The sequence below is a fragment of the Fistularia commersonii genome, chromosome 10 (assembly GCF_037954325.1).
Source record: "Fistularia commersonii isolate RoL2024-O1a breed Wild chromosome 10, RoL_Fcom_v1.0, whole genome shotgun sequence".
Lineage (NCBI taxonomy): Eukaryota > Metazoa > Chordata > Actinopteri > Syngnathiformes > Fistulariidae > Fistularia > Fistularia commersonii.
In genome coordinates, this window is record NC_141293.1 from 1,703,611 (window position 1) to 1,719,853 (window position 16,243).

Here is a 16,243-nt window from a genome sequence, read left to right on the forward strand (position 1 = left end):
GCTGGCTTTGACAACATAAATAGAGGAATTTACTATGCCATTTAAAATATATATATATATATATATATATATATATATATATATTTTTTTTTTTTTTAAGGATCCCACAGGGAAGCTCTTTCCACTCGCTTCTTCATGGTTGTATTGAGTCATCAAGTCTGCAGCAACACACTCGCACATATTTGTTACAAGTGCTTGAGCTGTTGTAGCCTCCAGCAGACAAGCACAAGCAAAAAAAAAAAAAAAAAAAAAAAGTATTTAAAACAAAAAATAATTTGGCAGGCGCGCTATGATATGAGATCAATAGATGCAATGTTTAGTGCACGTCACGTCGGATTTTTTTCTTTTTTTTATTCTCTGGAGCTGCTTGTTAATGTGTTTATGTAAGAATATGGGCTTGTCTCCCAAGTACAGTCAAAAGTAGGATAACAGTAATTATTTTCTGAATTCATTGCCTTAATATTCAGCGGATTTTATCACGAAAGAGAGTCAAACTGTTTAAATTATGAATACAGTTTTATCAGATTGCACTTGGATTCAATTGATTCTGGAACCAGGTTAAATAATCTTTCTGCTAATATCATTAATGGGATATTTGCATTGTGATGATGCAAAGTCTGGTCACAGAAATATATATATTTTTTTTAATTTACCTCCATTATATCAGAGACAATATTGTCAATCAGTGTCATATCAGCGTCTTAAAAAACAAAACAAAAAAACCCCACATAATTTATCTTGTGTAAAAATCTGCTAAATTAGTGAAAATATTGTCAATCAGTGTCATATCAGCATCTCCAAAAAAATGATTTTATCATTTATCTTTTGCAAAAATCTACTAAATCAGCATCATATCAGCATCTTTAAAAAAATATATTTTTCAGTCATTTATCTTCTGTTAAAATTAACTAAATCAGCAAAAATATTGTCAATCAGTGTCATATCAGCATCTTAAAAGAAATATTTTTTAATTTTTTCATCCTCTGAAAAAATCTGCTAAATCAGCTAAAATAGTGTCAATCAGTGTCATATCAGCATCTTTAAAAAATATTTTTTGATCATTTATCTTCTGTAAAAATCGAGTAAATCAGCGTCATATCAGCATCTTAAAAAAAAAAAAAATTCAATCATTTATCTTCCGAAAAATAAACTAAATCAACTTAAATATTGTCAAATCAGTGTCATATTGGCATTTTTTTTTCAATCATTTATCTTCAGTAAAGCCCTGGCTAGAAGTCAAAATAACATTTTACCCCGAAGTGTCTTTGGAATAAACCTGTTAAGTCATGAAACATCCATGTAATACGTTGTAAAAGTTGGCCAAAGCCATTTTAGTGCACGACCCAACAGGAAATACATAAATGCATCACAGTGATCAATCAATCATCAAATTACCGAATACTTACCGGAAGAGTAGGGTCAAAAACTCATCAATGAAGTGAGCGTCATGAATTAAGATTAAAATATAACAAGATAAATTGTAGTTATGCGCACACAGTTTCGTTTTTCAAAAATGCTCATGTGACCAAAGAGATGCAAATATCACTGTTAACTTTTCCCCTCGCGGCGCATCATCACTCTTGCTTCATTGTGTCCATGGCGTGCATGAGTGTGTGTGTGTGTGTGTGTGTGAGGTGACTCAGGAGAGGAAACTGTAAATATGTTAAAAGACCATTTTCTGATGTTCATTTCACTCCCGGCTCTTTTATTGTCCAATCCTGTTATTCTGATCATGTCATTTTTTTTTTTTTTTTTTCTGCTTGGCTGCTGTTGATGAGCCACTACGGCACCTGATGAAACTATCACAGCACGAAAAAGAGCGAAATTGTCGTTTCGGGGCCTTTCTAGTATGGCACAGGTACATTATTGCTACAAGCCTAAAACAAAATAGTATCAGCGACAGCTCAGGGGCTCAATAAAGGGCGAAAAAGTCAAAAGGGACAATAAAAGTGTACTTGGCTTCCCTTGGTGTGCTTGAGGGTGCAGAAGTTGTATGCTCGACCCAGCTTTAGTCAGAGATCGGTTTGAGTAACAAGCTGTTAAGACAGAATAGCTCCCCAAAACATCAGGGATCCAGTTGCATCTGGATGATAAACAGAAGAATAAATGAAATAAAGATCACAGATGTGTGTGTTTGTTAGCATGTGCATGCAGTGTGTGTGTGTGAGCACTATAGAAGTGGCTCTTCCTGTACACATCAATCAGGCTGCAGTGTTTGGTAGGGTAATTAGTGGACTGCCGCAAGCCTCCTTTTTATGATTGTTCTCTATTTTTCACTTTCCTTTTTTCGCTCGTGACGCCTTTATCTCATTCATGCTTTTATGTGACTAGTGTGTGTGTGTGTGTGTGTATCGATATGAAAGTGCTTCGGGGAAACCTTAGGTCGACCTAATAAAAAGAAACGTTTTTTAACATGAGATAGAAGGGGGGGAAAAAAAAAAACCTTCTTGTATCGAGACACGTCGAAGCTGCAGGGACTCGGCTATCCAATTAACAACACACTTTCATCAGAGCTGAACTTCTTCTCAACAAAGTAGCTTTTCAACTTCATTTGCATGAAACAATCCCGTGTTTGACAGTAAAAGAGAAGGAAACCTCTAAGCTCCCGGATTGTTTTGGGAAAGACGGTGATCTCGTGCACGGAAGATAGAAGTATATTCATCGAGCTAAATGTGGTCAAATATGAAGCGCGAGGTGCGTTTTTAGCGTCTTGCATCAAAACTGAGGTCATTGTTTTTCCTGAAATGTGTCCCTGACGCCCCGCCGGGGAGACCCATCTGCATCCTTGACAAAATCTCAAGATTTTAAATTCGCTTATTCATTCGTATTATTCAATATCCGAATCGAGAATTAAAAAAAAGTGAGCTTTTTCTGGTTTTCTTTGCAAATGTTTTATGTTGTGCGCTTAGAAAGATACAATCGATGCATATCATAAATTCTGCATATTTTCAACGCGTCGACAAAACAAGTGACGTTTGCAGTAACTGTAATGTTTCTCAGTAATATTTCGTCTGCTCACTTGCTTTAAATGTTATTTATTATAATGATGTGAGAGAAGAAGGTGTGCGTTTTGATATTCTCCTTCATGTATTATTTATGTAAGAAACAAAACAAAAAGAGAATCATAACCGATGAGCTCTTTGGAGACACTCTTGTCTTAAAAAGCGCTGCCATGTTTCCATGGCAACCTGATTTTCAAAATTTAATCAAAACGGAGCCCGTAACATTTAGCGGAAAAGATACGTTTTTTATCTCCGAGGTGAGAACGAGTCAGTCGAGTCGTGTCCGGACTGAGATCAGCGAGTCACTGATCGAGTCGTGTTACATTTTAAATAACAAACCCAAGATACCACATCAAAGCTTTTTGGAAAAATTAAATAAAATGATCTTTTATGAAGAGAATTATTCCCCCGACAATAAAACATCCTTGCAGTATCTATGTCAACATCGCAATCACAGATGAAATGCAACGACAACTACAATTAACAATAATAATGATGATAATCAGGATAATAACAATCATCATTATAGAAAAATGATCAATAGAAATAAAATAGGGTCAACTGTAATAATAATGATAACAACAACAGCAACAATAACAACATAAAACAACGACAACACCTACAGCAACAATAATAACAACAACAACACCAACAGCAACAACAATAATAATAATAATAATAATGATAACAACAACAACAACAACAATAATAACAATAATAATAATGATTATAGTAATAACATAAATAATAACAATATTCAAAGTCAACCTTATCAATACTGCCATACACACACACAGAGCATTGAAATAGCGTTAATCCAAGGCTTGATTTTTAAAGTGACAGGATTGCGGAGGTCAAGTTGCGAAGAAACACAAATCATCTTCTTCCTCTCCTTCGGGCTTTTCCCTTCAGGAGTCTCCACCTTCTCCATCTCACCCTGTTCTCTGGATCCTCCTCTCTCACACCAGCTAACTTCATATCCTCTCTCATGACGTCCATCAATCTCCTCTAGGCCTCCAATTCCAGCATCCATCAAGCAATATATTCACTCTCCCTCTTCTGTCCATGACCCAACTGTCTCTGACCTTCTGTCCAAAACATCTAACATGTGCTGTTTCTCTGATGGACTCATTCCTGATCCTCTCCATCCTGGTTGCTCCCAAAGAGAACCTCTGCATCTTCATGTCTGCGACCTCCAGCTCTGCCTCCAGTCTTTTGGTCTCACCACTGTCTTGTCCAGCTTTCCTTTCATTCTGGCTGATCGTATAATACCTCTGACTCTTTTCTCCACCCATTCCAACCTTTTCCCGTTAACTCTACGTCCTTGAAATCCTCCAGCTTCTTGATCTCCACTCCCTGTAGCCTCACTGTTCCACCCGTCTTCCTCTCATTAACTCGCATAAATTCTGTCTTGCTGCGACTAACCTTCAACCCTCTCCTTTCCAGAGCATACCTCCACCTCTCTAGATGTTCCTCAACCTGTTCCCTGCTCTCACTAAAGATCACAATGTCATCTGCAAACATCATGGTCCATGGAGGTCCTGTCTAACCTCATCTGTCTGCCTGTCCATCACCGCTGCAAACAAGAAGGGCCTCAGATCTGATCCCTGATGGAGTCCCACCTCCACCTTGAACTTCTCTGTTACCCCTACAGCACACCACACCACTGTCTCACAGCGAGCATACATGTCCTGCACCAGTCTAAAATACTTCTCTGCTAAAAAATAATGATAATAATGATAATAAAAATATGACAATTATACAATACCACTACTACTACTGCTTCTGCCAAGAATAATATAATAATAACAATAATAATAGTAATGATAATAATAATAATAATGATTCTTCTTCTTCTCATTATTATTATAAACCTTTTCGAGAGTAATAATACAATTTCTGAATGGTGAAATCCATTGTGTTTCATTGTGGATCATTAGTTTGGGTTCTACCTTGAAACGAATCAAGAGCTCCCCTCCGTTTTAATTTGAAAGTGTTTCAATTGAATGTTGCGCTTCTCTTGGAGATTTGCTTGGGTTTTTAAAAAGTGGTTCATTTGCTTCATTTCGTTACGGATTGCAAGTCATCAGAGTAAGAATGATCGCCTGCTGCTAAACTCTCACATTTAAGACACGTCAGTTTTTCCTCTCTAGACTACATTTGAATTTATGTCATTTCTAGTCCGGTCAGGGATTACAAAAATCGAGACAAGATAAAACGACGTGCAAGCGGGGCGACATAAAATGAACGGTTACGGAAGAAGGTTGTGCAACAAAAGCGTGAAATCCACCGGAGAAGGCGGTCTTAGCGTGATCCTGGTCTGTTTGGGGTCTGAATCAAGGCTGACACGTACAGATGCTCATTGAAAAACTGAAAAAAAAGGAAAAATAAAGTGCAGCGGGGATAAAAGAAACAGACACGGAGCTCTTTGCTGTTCGCCCTGTGATTCGGCTTAATGCAAATCTATTAGCAACCATAACATCCATACGGACGAAGAAAAAAACCTGGAAGTAGCAAGCTTGGATCTGTCCACACACACACACACACACACACACATGCATGTACACACTATGGTTGTGCAGTGTGGACTCGGCTCAAATGAAGATGAATGTTTCCCCCACCTGCCTTAGTAAGTCTGTTAATCTATGTTTCTTTGTTTGCTATTATAAAACCACTCACCCCATCCATCACACACACACACACACACACACACACGTTTGCTTCATCATCTGTGTCCGTGCTTCATTTCACCTCGTTCACCGCGGGCACTCGAGCAGGTGTGCTTTTGTTTTGTGTGCACGTTTTTGTTTTGCATGTGTGAACGTTTTGAGATATTCCAAAAGTAAAACAGTGCATTTGTGTTGTTTTGGTAGAAACATAAATACACAAACATATCTGCATGTATAGATCAGAATTTCTACCCTGTGAATTAAAAATACTGACCAAAGTCCTGTTTAATATTTAATATTTAATATTTAATATATTTGCCTTAAAGGCCGTCCACATTATCCGCTGGTCTCAATGTAATTTTTAGTGTAAGAAATTCCTAAACAGCTAATATTTACTGGAGAAATACTCATTTTTTTGGATAAATATGTTGCAAAGAAATCACTTCGGAAGCGCTAACGATATGCTAATGAGCTGTGATTATTAAATTGGTTTTACGGCACATCTGAATTTTCTATATACTGAAAAAAAAAATAATAAGAATAAAATCAGTTTTTTGAATGAAGGTGAAAAAACAAAAAAATATAAAGCAAGTTGAATGTTATTTTATTAACTACAATCTTTTATTGTTTAAGATAATTTAGTGTCATTTTGTATTTCTAGGGAATTTTTTTAGGCCGTTTTTTTCCTGCCTCCTATTAACAAAAAAAAAAAAAAGAAACAGCTGATTTCCAGGTGTTGTTTACATTTTCAATGCAAATGTAAATAAGAACTCTACATGAGAAACCAAGTCATTCCTTTCAATGTCAAACAATCTGCTCATATCATAAAATATTTTTCTAAATCAGTCATAATAGTTTGAGAGAAAATAAGACGCTTACCCGGCCATGACAATGAAGAAGTCCAACCTGTTCCAGGTGTCTCCAAGGTAACAGCGGCGACCAAATATCCCGAGAGCCACCATTTTTACCACCATCTCAAGTGCAAAGAAAATGTAGATAAAGGCATCGAACGCCTAGGAGAGAAAATAAAACAAAACAATGGAGTAAAATGTGCAAAATAAGAAAAAAATACACCTCGTCATCAGTTCCATTGATCACTATTTCTTTATACTAGTATAATCTTTAATCCCCGACTTGTTTTGTTTTTCGCCGACAAAGAAAAAGCGACGAATGTCTTCATGAAGAGGGAAGTTACATGGAGGTTCAAATGAATCAGGGGACACATGGAGTAGCAGCATCAAAATTATGTTCAAGAATAAAATTAAAAAAAATAAAATAAAAAAGAGGGGAAAAAAAGAGATAAAAGAGAATAATATTTAATAAGACGGGGATAATATATTTTATATCTAGAATAACATACACATAACATAATATATATATATATATATATGTTCATATATAAATAAATGACTATACAAATTGTAGTTACGCTCGCTTTGCATTTATATCATAAATATATCATGAGCAGCCTTTTTGTAAAGATGAGAACATTTTTGCACATTTTTTTCCACAACAAGAATTTTCATTCATTTTTCTTTGAAAAAAAAAAAAAAGACAGAATTGAGTTTTACCAACAAGGGAGGGGAAAAAAGCATATTTGGTCGGCAGGTCAAATTATGTATTCAAATACGCTGCAAATAATATCAAATATACACATATGCCATGTACTTATCTAAAAAGTTACAACTTCCATGTAAATATAAATGTGTATGAATGGAAAATAAATATGCACTCCATGGACACTCACTGATTGGCTGAACATTGATCACATGGTCTCAATTTGAAAATGGCAGTAGCAAGCATCACACACACATGTGCACGCACTCACACACACACACAAAATTACTTCTGGTGAGCTGTGAGTGAAAAAATAATTACAAAAAAATGACAAAAAGGAAGTTAAATACACTGGGCTTGAATTGGAATTATTATTATTAAAATGAATACATTTGGTGCCAACATTTACGCAAGGCTTCGTTGGATGAAGAAGTCTTTTTTTTTTTTTATTTTATCAAAAATGAAGGTTATAACTTGGTTTAAATTTAGCAATCTTAAATTCAGGGGAAAAAAAAAAAAGAAAACAAAAATTGATTTAATGATGTCCATTCCAGTCGATCCTTCATGTCCTTTTTCTGAAAATGAGTTCAACCTGACAAAGTGGAGGCTTTTTCATTCTTCTTTTCAATTGCTCTATTACTTTTGAATCTGGAGTCAAATTAACTTTAGATGTGGTGCGGAAATTGCAAAGGTGTTTTCCTGTTATTGCCCATCAGTTTTCTATTTTTCTATTTAAAAAAAAAAAAGGTGAATAAAAAAATACACATTTCATGATGTGCAACGGGTGCTCAAACACATAGACGGCTCAAGTAAAAATTCATTTTTAAGGTTTTAAGTCGAATTAGAAATAAAACAAAAATTATGAAACACTAACGCAACACGGGTCGGTGAGGAAAATTTTAAACGGTTATTTTTTCAGCAGCGGTTGACAGATGTGTTTTGCAGAAATCTCTCAATGATAAGCGTTTAGAAGATGGTGTTTGCAGCCATCAACCACTTGGACTAAAATAAATGATGTGTGAAAACGCGCGGTTTCGGTCATGTTGCAGGACATGAATCATTATAGTCACTTATGCGTTTCCTTGTTGTAACATTTGTGAACAAGGTTTGCACATTTGTTATTTATAGTGGCGTGAAAGAGATTGTGCTCGCTTTCGGGGGTTTTATGAATCGCTGGATGTTTTTGTGGAGATTTATCGTCTCGCGTGACGGGAGGGGGGAAAAAAACAAAGAAAATAGACAAACAAAAACAAGCTTTAAAATGGAAGAGGAGTGGAAATAGAGTTCTTAAAAAAATCGAATTAAATAAGTATTTTTGTTATAATCAAAATGTGATTAAAACGGATAAAGGAAACAAGAAAGTTACATTTTGAGCTTCACTTGACTAGAAAAAGAAAAAGACAGAAAAAGAATTGGATGTACTACAACATGCATGTATTTAAAAACAATTAAATCCAATCAATTATAAACCCCACAATACTGAATAATTCTTCTATTGTGTTTTGTCACAAATTAGAATTTTTCATATTGTGATATGACAACTCTTCTCCTCCTTTGGGCTTTCGGAGGTCACCACCTTCTCCATCTAACTATTCTCTGGACCCTCCTTGCTCACATCAACCTTCATATCCTCTCTCACTACATCCATAGATCTTCTCTCTGGTCTCCTTCTAGACCTCCAGTTCCAGCATCCGTCCACCAATATATCCACTCTCCCTCCTCTGTCCATGACCCAACCATCTCTGACCTTCTCTCCAAAGCGTCAAACATGTGCTGTTCCTCTGATAGACTCATTCCTGATCCTCTCCATCCTGGTCACTCCCAAAGAGAACCTCAACATCTTCATCTCTGTGACCTCCGGCTCTCCCTGCTGTCTTTTGGTCATAGTCACGGTTTCTAGTCCATCCAGCATCCCTGGCCTCGACAGTGTCTCCTCCACCTTTCCTTTCATTCTGGCCGATAGTCTTCTACCTCTTCGTACCCCTGACATTTTTGTCCACCCATTCTAACCTGCTTGAACCAGTATCTTCACCTCTTCTCCACACTCTCCGTTGCTCTGGACTGTTGACCCAAAGTACCTGAAATCCTCCAACTTCTTGATCTCCACTCCCTGTAGTCTCACCGTTCCACCCGAGTTCCTCTCATTCACACACATATATTCTGTCTTGCTGCAACTTAACTTCACTCCTTTCCTTTCCGGAGCATACCTCCACCTCTCTAGAAGTTCCTCAATATCATGGTCCGTGGAGGTCCCTGTCCAACCTCATCTGTCAGCCTGTCCATCACCACCGCAAACAAGAAGGGTCTCAGAGCTGATCCCTGATGGAGTCCCACCTCCACCTTGAATCTCTCTGTTACCCCTACAACACAGCACAACACTGTCTCACAGCGAGCATACATGTCCTGCACCGGTCTAACATACTTCTTTGCCACTCCAGATTTCCTCATACAATACCAGAGTCTCTCTCTTAACACTGTTTTTCTAGGTCTAAAAACACGCACTTTCATACAATTTAGTCTATTAAATCAGTTTTGTTTTTGCGTGTGTTCATTTGAGCATACTAGTCATATGTCAGATATCTGAGAAAGCTTTCCTAGATGACATTTTTGTCTTTCTCGTGTATACATATACACACCTGAATTTTTTATCAGGATGAAAAGGATATAAAGAAAGAGATTCTGGTGTCATAAAAGGATGCAAAACTAGCCAACTGAGAAGGACGTGCTGTAACATGGATGTGAGATTGCAAATAGACAAATAAAAACAAAGTAAGGGAAAGACCGCGTTTTGACCCGGAGGTGAAGGTCGACAAGTGAACGCCTTTCTGCTCCGTGAATCACAGCGCTTCTCCGATTTATCACATTATCGCTCGTTCCTCTTCGGTCAATATGTATTTTACCATTTTTCACATGTTCAGATTAACGGTTGCTGCTTTCCCTTCGTCACGCTTATCATTCGCCTGCTTCGGTGTTCCCACAACGGCACGCCGGCGCAGGATGATGTTTACCGGAGGCTGGTAGATGTTGCTCGTCTGCCTCCGCAGAGAAATTAAACAAGAGCCGATTCTGTTTTTGGACGCTTGCGTGTTTCTGGCGCGATCACAACAGATCAACATCCATTCTGTTTTGACGATCTGATGGACAGAAGAGGATATATTTATAGCGCTTCCTCTGCAGATCCAACGGGCGCGAATTTTCCCCCGTTTTCCCCTCGTAAGAGCGTTCGCTTTGGGGTTACGAGAAATTTAAACCGTTTGATCCGCCCATTGGTTTTGTGTCACGCAAAACCAAAAGCAACACACACGCTCGTCGGGAAAGATGAGAGGATCCTTGTCATACGCCGTCTAAATGATATTTGGATAAATAATGCATCCTGCATGCTTCGCGTGTAATCCCCACATCGGCCGTGGCGCTCGGATGCCTTCCTTCTCTTCCCCGAGTGAAAGCGGGGAATGAATTCATCAAAGTTATTTGTCACAACCGCCAGGTTTAATTATCGACAGGATTTGCGACGAGGTCGAGGGCGTCTGCTGACGCGCCCTTTCATGATGCCAAATACGAGCCGGTGTGGAAGCCTTTTCGAATATTTCGTCGCGCCGCTTGTTTGTCGGAGGGAGATTAGAAGTCGGTCATTAGGATTGCGACTTTTAAATAATAATATATGCGACAGCTAAGGCTAATCAACATGAATATCCAACGGTACAATGTAGGAAAAATCGCTCTAAGAGACAAGAAGAACAGCGAAGGATTAAAAGTCAATTTTTTCCTGAAATGCTATTAAAATGCATCAGCAGGTACTGATTTAAAGAAATAATAATAATAATAATAACAACAAGCAGACACACTCATTTTAACAACTTATTCCTAGTGGAAGGTGACTATGCAAATACAGACGCCGCCGTCCACAAGAGAGGACATCCTCAGAATCAGAATTGAACTCTATGTGAAAATAATGAATAATACAAATAAGATAAAAACAGTAAAAAAAAAAAAGAAAAAAAAAAAGAATAAAAATAGTAAAAAAAATGAATAATAATAATAAATAAAATAAATATAAACGTATGTGTAATGTAAATACACGTGTATTTACAAGCACATGCATATGATTACATGCAATTATTTTGTGTAAAAATAGGGGTTGTTGTAAACTATTTATTAAAGAGTTCTACATTTCTACATAGAATATTTAAGCATTTTAACCTCCATTTCATTCTTGCTTGCAGCTTTCAGCTCTATGTTAATGAAACCGAAATAAAATTTCAACTAAATAGTCGTCCATTGATACGACCGGTTCATCACCCACTATGTTCTGCACATTTATTCATGCTATTATTTCTTACTCATCATCAAACATCGAAAAAGATGAACTGATTGCCTTGGAAAGTGAAAGAGGGAAGCGGTCTGCCCTTCATCAAGCTTCTTGCCTCCAGCAGCAGGAGCAGCGAGGCATTTCTGAAGATCTTCAACCAAAAATAAGCCCCAAGCCAAATACCATAACAAATTGTCAGAAACTCTAATGGACTGAAGGAACACAGAGACCAGAGGTGTTTTTGCAGAAGTGGTTTTCTGTTCCGTTAAACCGACAGAATTCTGATTCAAAAAATACTCAGAAACCCCGAGTTGCCCTGGCGATGCGCTTGAAGGCAATGTTGTACCTGCAAAACACACACACACGCACACGCACGCAACTATTTGAATTTTTTTAACAAAAACATGAGAAAAACTGTGTTTATTTCATTACTCAGCTTTTTGACCAAGATTTAATTAATCCTCACTCTATCACTATTTAATTTGTTTTTTTTTATTACAAGATACTTAAAAATAGCTTAGATAATGACAACAAAAGTAGCAATATTAAAATGAGGAATATAATGATAAATGATAATAACAATATTAATATTAAACACAATGATGATAAAAATAAAAAATAAACTAATAATAATAATAATAATAATAATGATAATAACAATAAAAAGGGTGTTCTTACAACAACAATAATAATAATAACAATAATAATAGTAATAATAATAATAATAATAATAATAATATTACACAGAATGGTAATAAAAATAAAAAATAAACTAATAATAACAATAAATAGGGTGTTCTTACAACAACAACAATAATAATAAATTTGTTCTTATAATAATAATGATAATAAAAATAATGATAGTAATAATGATAAGGATGTTCTTACAACAATAATAATAATAATAATGATAATAAATTTGTTCTTATAATAATAATAATAATAATAATAACAATAATCATAATAATAAAAATAAAAATTGTAATAATAATAATAATAATAATAATGATAATAATAATAATAAACACATAAATAAATACATAAATAAGAGTAATAATTGATAATCATATTAATCTCACTTGCATGCTAGACATTTTTGCTTCTTTTAATTGATCTACTCTCCTCGGATAGAACAGCTTAAAAAAAAATACCTGAAATGTGTTACAAACGTATGTTACATCAGACATGATTGTGATTTCATGTGAATACACACTCCCTCATTACCACTATTTTATGGATATGTTCAATTTTCTTCCCGGACCAAAAAAATTCAGGCTAAAATAAAATGTGTTGTTTCTGCTCACAACTCATACAACCGTGTACAAAAAAAATGACATTTTTCATTTCCAAATTTCCATAATCACCCCGCGGTCATTTTCGTTTTTTCGTAGCCGGTTCTTCTTGTCCGAAGCGACGTATCGGGATGGGATACGACGCCAGGTAAATGATGACTGGGGCATTTTCCCCGCGGTTACTTGCAGGGTGGGAATTTACAGCTTCCACAAAGAAACGGAGAAAGAAGTGAAGGCCACCTTTAACTATCCGAAGCTTGTCAGCAAAAAAAATCCTCTCTCTATCGTACCATTAGCAGGTACGAGAACAAAACCCTGGCGCTACCTGGGGAGGCGATGTGCTTGTTAGAGACACAAAAGATGGAGGACGGGCCGGAGTTATGGGATGGAGGTGACGACGGTACAGAAACAGGAGGCCGGGAAACAAAACAAACTGTCTATCGGAGAGTCTTGCACAAAAGAGAGGAAATGCAATGATAAACAAACCCGGAACTATTATATGTGTGTGTGTGTGTGTGTGTGTGGTCGTTGGTGGGTCTATACATTTTCTGCGCTGGTGCAAAAAAAAATAAAATAAAAATAATGAAGTCCTTTTATCGGAGTGTGAACCTGCCAAATTTACTTCAATAAAGAGTAATTACCATCCCAGAGGTAAACAGTGAGTTGTTAAACAGTTGGCAAGTTACCATGGAAACAACACAAACCACATGTCGGCCAGGCTGAAATCACCGGCGTAAACTCAAGGAAAATGCCTCAATTAAAAATCACAAACAATAATCTCTTCAACATAAAGCACGGTTGAATAATTTTTTTTTTTTTTTTTTAATTTTATTTTATTTTATTTTTTTTTCTTTTCCCCTGTCTCCTATTAGGTTAATGTCTTCATCGTTTGATTTAAGCAATATTAAAAATAAGTGAAATGCCCCCAAAAAGCTAAGCTCTGTTTATAAAGCTAATATTCGAGTCGACAAAAACATATATTGCTCCAAAAAATACTTAAATACTCCAAGTCAATCACACACACACGTGTGTGAAATCAAAGTGTTTGGACTTGTTTTAAGGATATTACATCAACGTCGGATCAGCCTGGAGTGTATTTTTACACTTTAATCCAAATCCAGACCTCCATGGGTTCGTACAATTGATTTCCATTGATCATTTTTGTGTAAAAAAACAAAGCATTTAATTATAATATCTCATTCATTCAGCTCTTGGATGTGTTCCATTTATTTTTTTGAGTGGTGAAATGAATAACACCAGGTTCCCAGATACTGGGACATACTATATAAATTTTACATACTACATATAATAAATGTGTATATGCACTTTTTTTTTCTGTCTACTATATATTCTGTCTATATATTTCTGTATATTTGAATTATTTTTAAATAATACTTTTACACCTCAGAGTATTTATTTACATTATTTTTACATGTATTTTTAGCTTTTTTTGTCCTTGTTTATCTTGCTGCTGCTGCTGAAACAATTTTCCCAATTTCCTTTAAGCATTTAGAATAAGAACAACTTTATTTATCCCGAAGGAAATTGTTTTGTAGGGAATCGATCTCATGATCGAAAAAAAATAAATAAAAAAAATAAGAAAAAAATTGACTTGTTACTTCGACACTTAATAGTTTTATTTGTGTTTCTTATTCTAAAAAAAATGATTGATTTATTTTACATAAAAAAAAAAAAAAAAGCTTTTTCTTGCATGACGTTTTGAGCAAACGTTTATTATTACGGTGGCATGTTTAAAATTACTTTATTTATCCCGAAGGAAATTGTTGTGCCAGAGTTTCAAGTAAAACATAACAATAATAAATAATAGCAGGAAATTGCATACACAGTAAAAAAAAAAAAAAAAAAAAAAAAGGGGGGGGGTAAGAAATACAAATAAAACTATAAAGTGTCAAAGTCAAGGCTATAAAGTGTTTTAAGTGCAAAGATTTGAAGATTATCTGCAATCTTGCTGCAATGTTTGACTGCATCAGAATGTTCCCGGTTGAAATTTAGGTCAGATTATTGATTATGTGGCGTTCCTCATCTGTTTGCTGACATGGCGTAGGCAAATACATGCACACACACACACACACACACACATGCAAAGGTCAAAGTCAGCCTTACCTGCAGGATCTGGCAGCGGTCCGAGGTGCAGTCGATGTTCTCGCAGGGCTGATACATTCCCAGCGTCACGCAGTTGAGGAGGATGACCATGATGCTAATCCTTTCGAACCACGTATGAGGAGGACGGGGTTAAGGAGCAGAGCGGCGCAGGAAAAAGTCACAGCTATCAGAGAAACATCCCTGCAATCATCGGGGGGAAAAAAAAAAAAAAAAGCAACTATTCAGCTGTTTCCTGAAAAGCGTGCAAGTACGGGGAACGTCTTGGAAATCGCAAAAATTGTTTAAAATGAAAATCACGCGCGGGTGTGCTGGATTAAAAACAGTAGCTTTTGAAAATAAAACTGCACGGCTAAAATGCTCCCAAAAAAATTGATTGATTTATTTTACATTAAAAAATAAACTTTTTCTTGCATGGCGTTTTGAGCAAAAATTTATTATTACGGTGGCATGTTTAAGATAACTTTATTTATCCCGAAGGATGTGCCTGAGTTTCAAGTAAAACATAACAATAATAATAGTAGGAAATTGTATAAACACTAAAAAAAAAGGGGGGGGGGGATGTTTATACAATTTCCTACTATTATTTATTATTGTTATGTTTTAGTTGAAACTCTGGCACAACAATTTCATTCGGGATAAATAAAGTAATCTTAAACATGCCACTGTTATAATAAATGTTTGCTCAAAACGTCATGCAAGAAAAAAAAAAATATATTTTTTTTTTATGTAAGATATATCAATTTTTTTAGAATAAGAAACACAAATAAAACTATAAAGTGTCGAAGTAACAAGTCCATTTTTTTCTTTTTTTTTTCCGATCATGAGATCGATTCCCTCTTTTTTTGTGCATATCATATTAAACATTTTCACATTATCTTCTAATTTTTTTTTTTTTTTTTCTGTAAATTAGGAGTATTTTTGCTGTGCAGAATTTTTTCAAACTCATCTTAAATTCGCTGCTGGTTGCAACTTTTGCGCACGTTTATACTGTTTACATATTGCAAACACTTTAAACAATCAAGCTGCAGTTTTTCCCCGTCATAGGTTTGTCTGTGGAGGTTCTCACTCGTCCAGGTTCTGGTGATTTCTTGTTAAAATCTTCTTGTCTTTGCAACAGGACTTGACCTGAAGGACAAGGACATAACAACCCTTCTAACGACTAGTTTCTGCAGATCAACTCAACCTAGATCGCCCAAAACCCTGGCGGTTCTATTGGGAAACTCCGAACATCATCGGAAGTGAGGGTTGGAACGTCTTCAAGTGAAGAAATTCAAGTCCAGTTGCCGAGGC

The 16,243-nt window shown here is 36.0% G+C and overlaps 1 protein-coding gene across 4 annotated transcripts in view; it reads right to left on the minus strand.

The window, feature by feature from the left end:
- The window catches only part of LOC147230055 (voltage-dependent T-type calcium channel subunit alpha-1I-like), a 133,995-nt gene extending 118,952 nt beyond the window's left edge, over positions 1 to 15,043 (minus strand). For 3 of the 4 annotated variants that reach the window (XM_086153193.1, XM_086153192.1, XM_086153191.1), the window contains exon 1: positions 6,551 to 6,745. In XM_086153193.1, the coding sequence (XP_086009319.1) occupies positions 6,551 to 6,645 (95 nt within the window). In that variant the 5' untranslated portion in view covers positions 6,646 to 6,745. Of the gene's footprint in view, positions 1 to 6,550; positions 6,746 to 14,953 lie in introns of those variants that run through there. The other variant, XM_086153194.1, reaches the window with a different exon arrangement.
- Between the last annotated feature and the right edge of the window lie 1,200 nt (positions 15,044 to 16,243).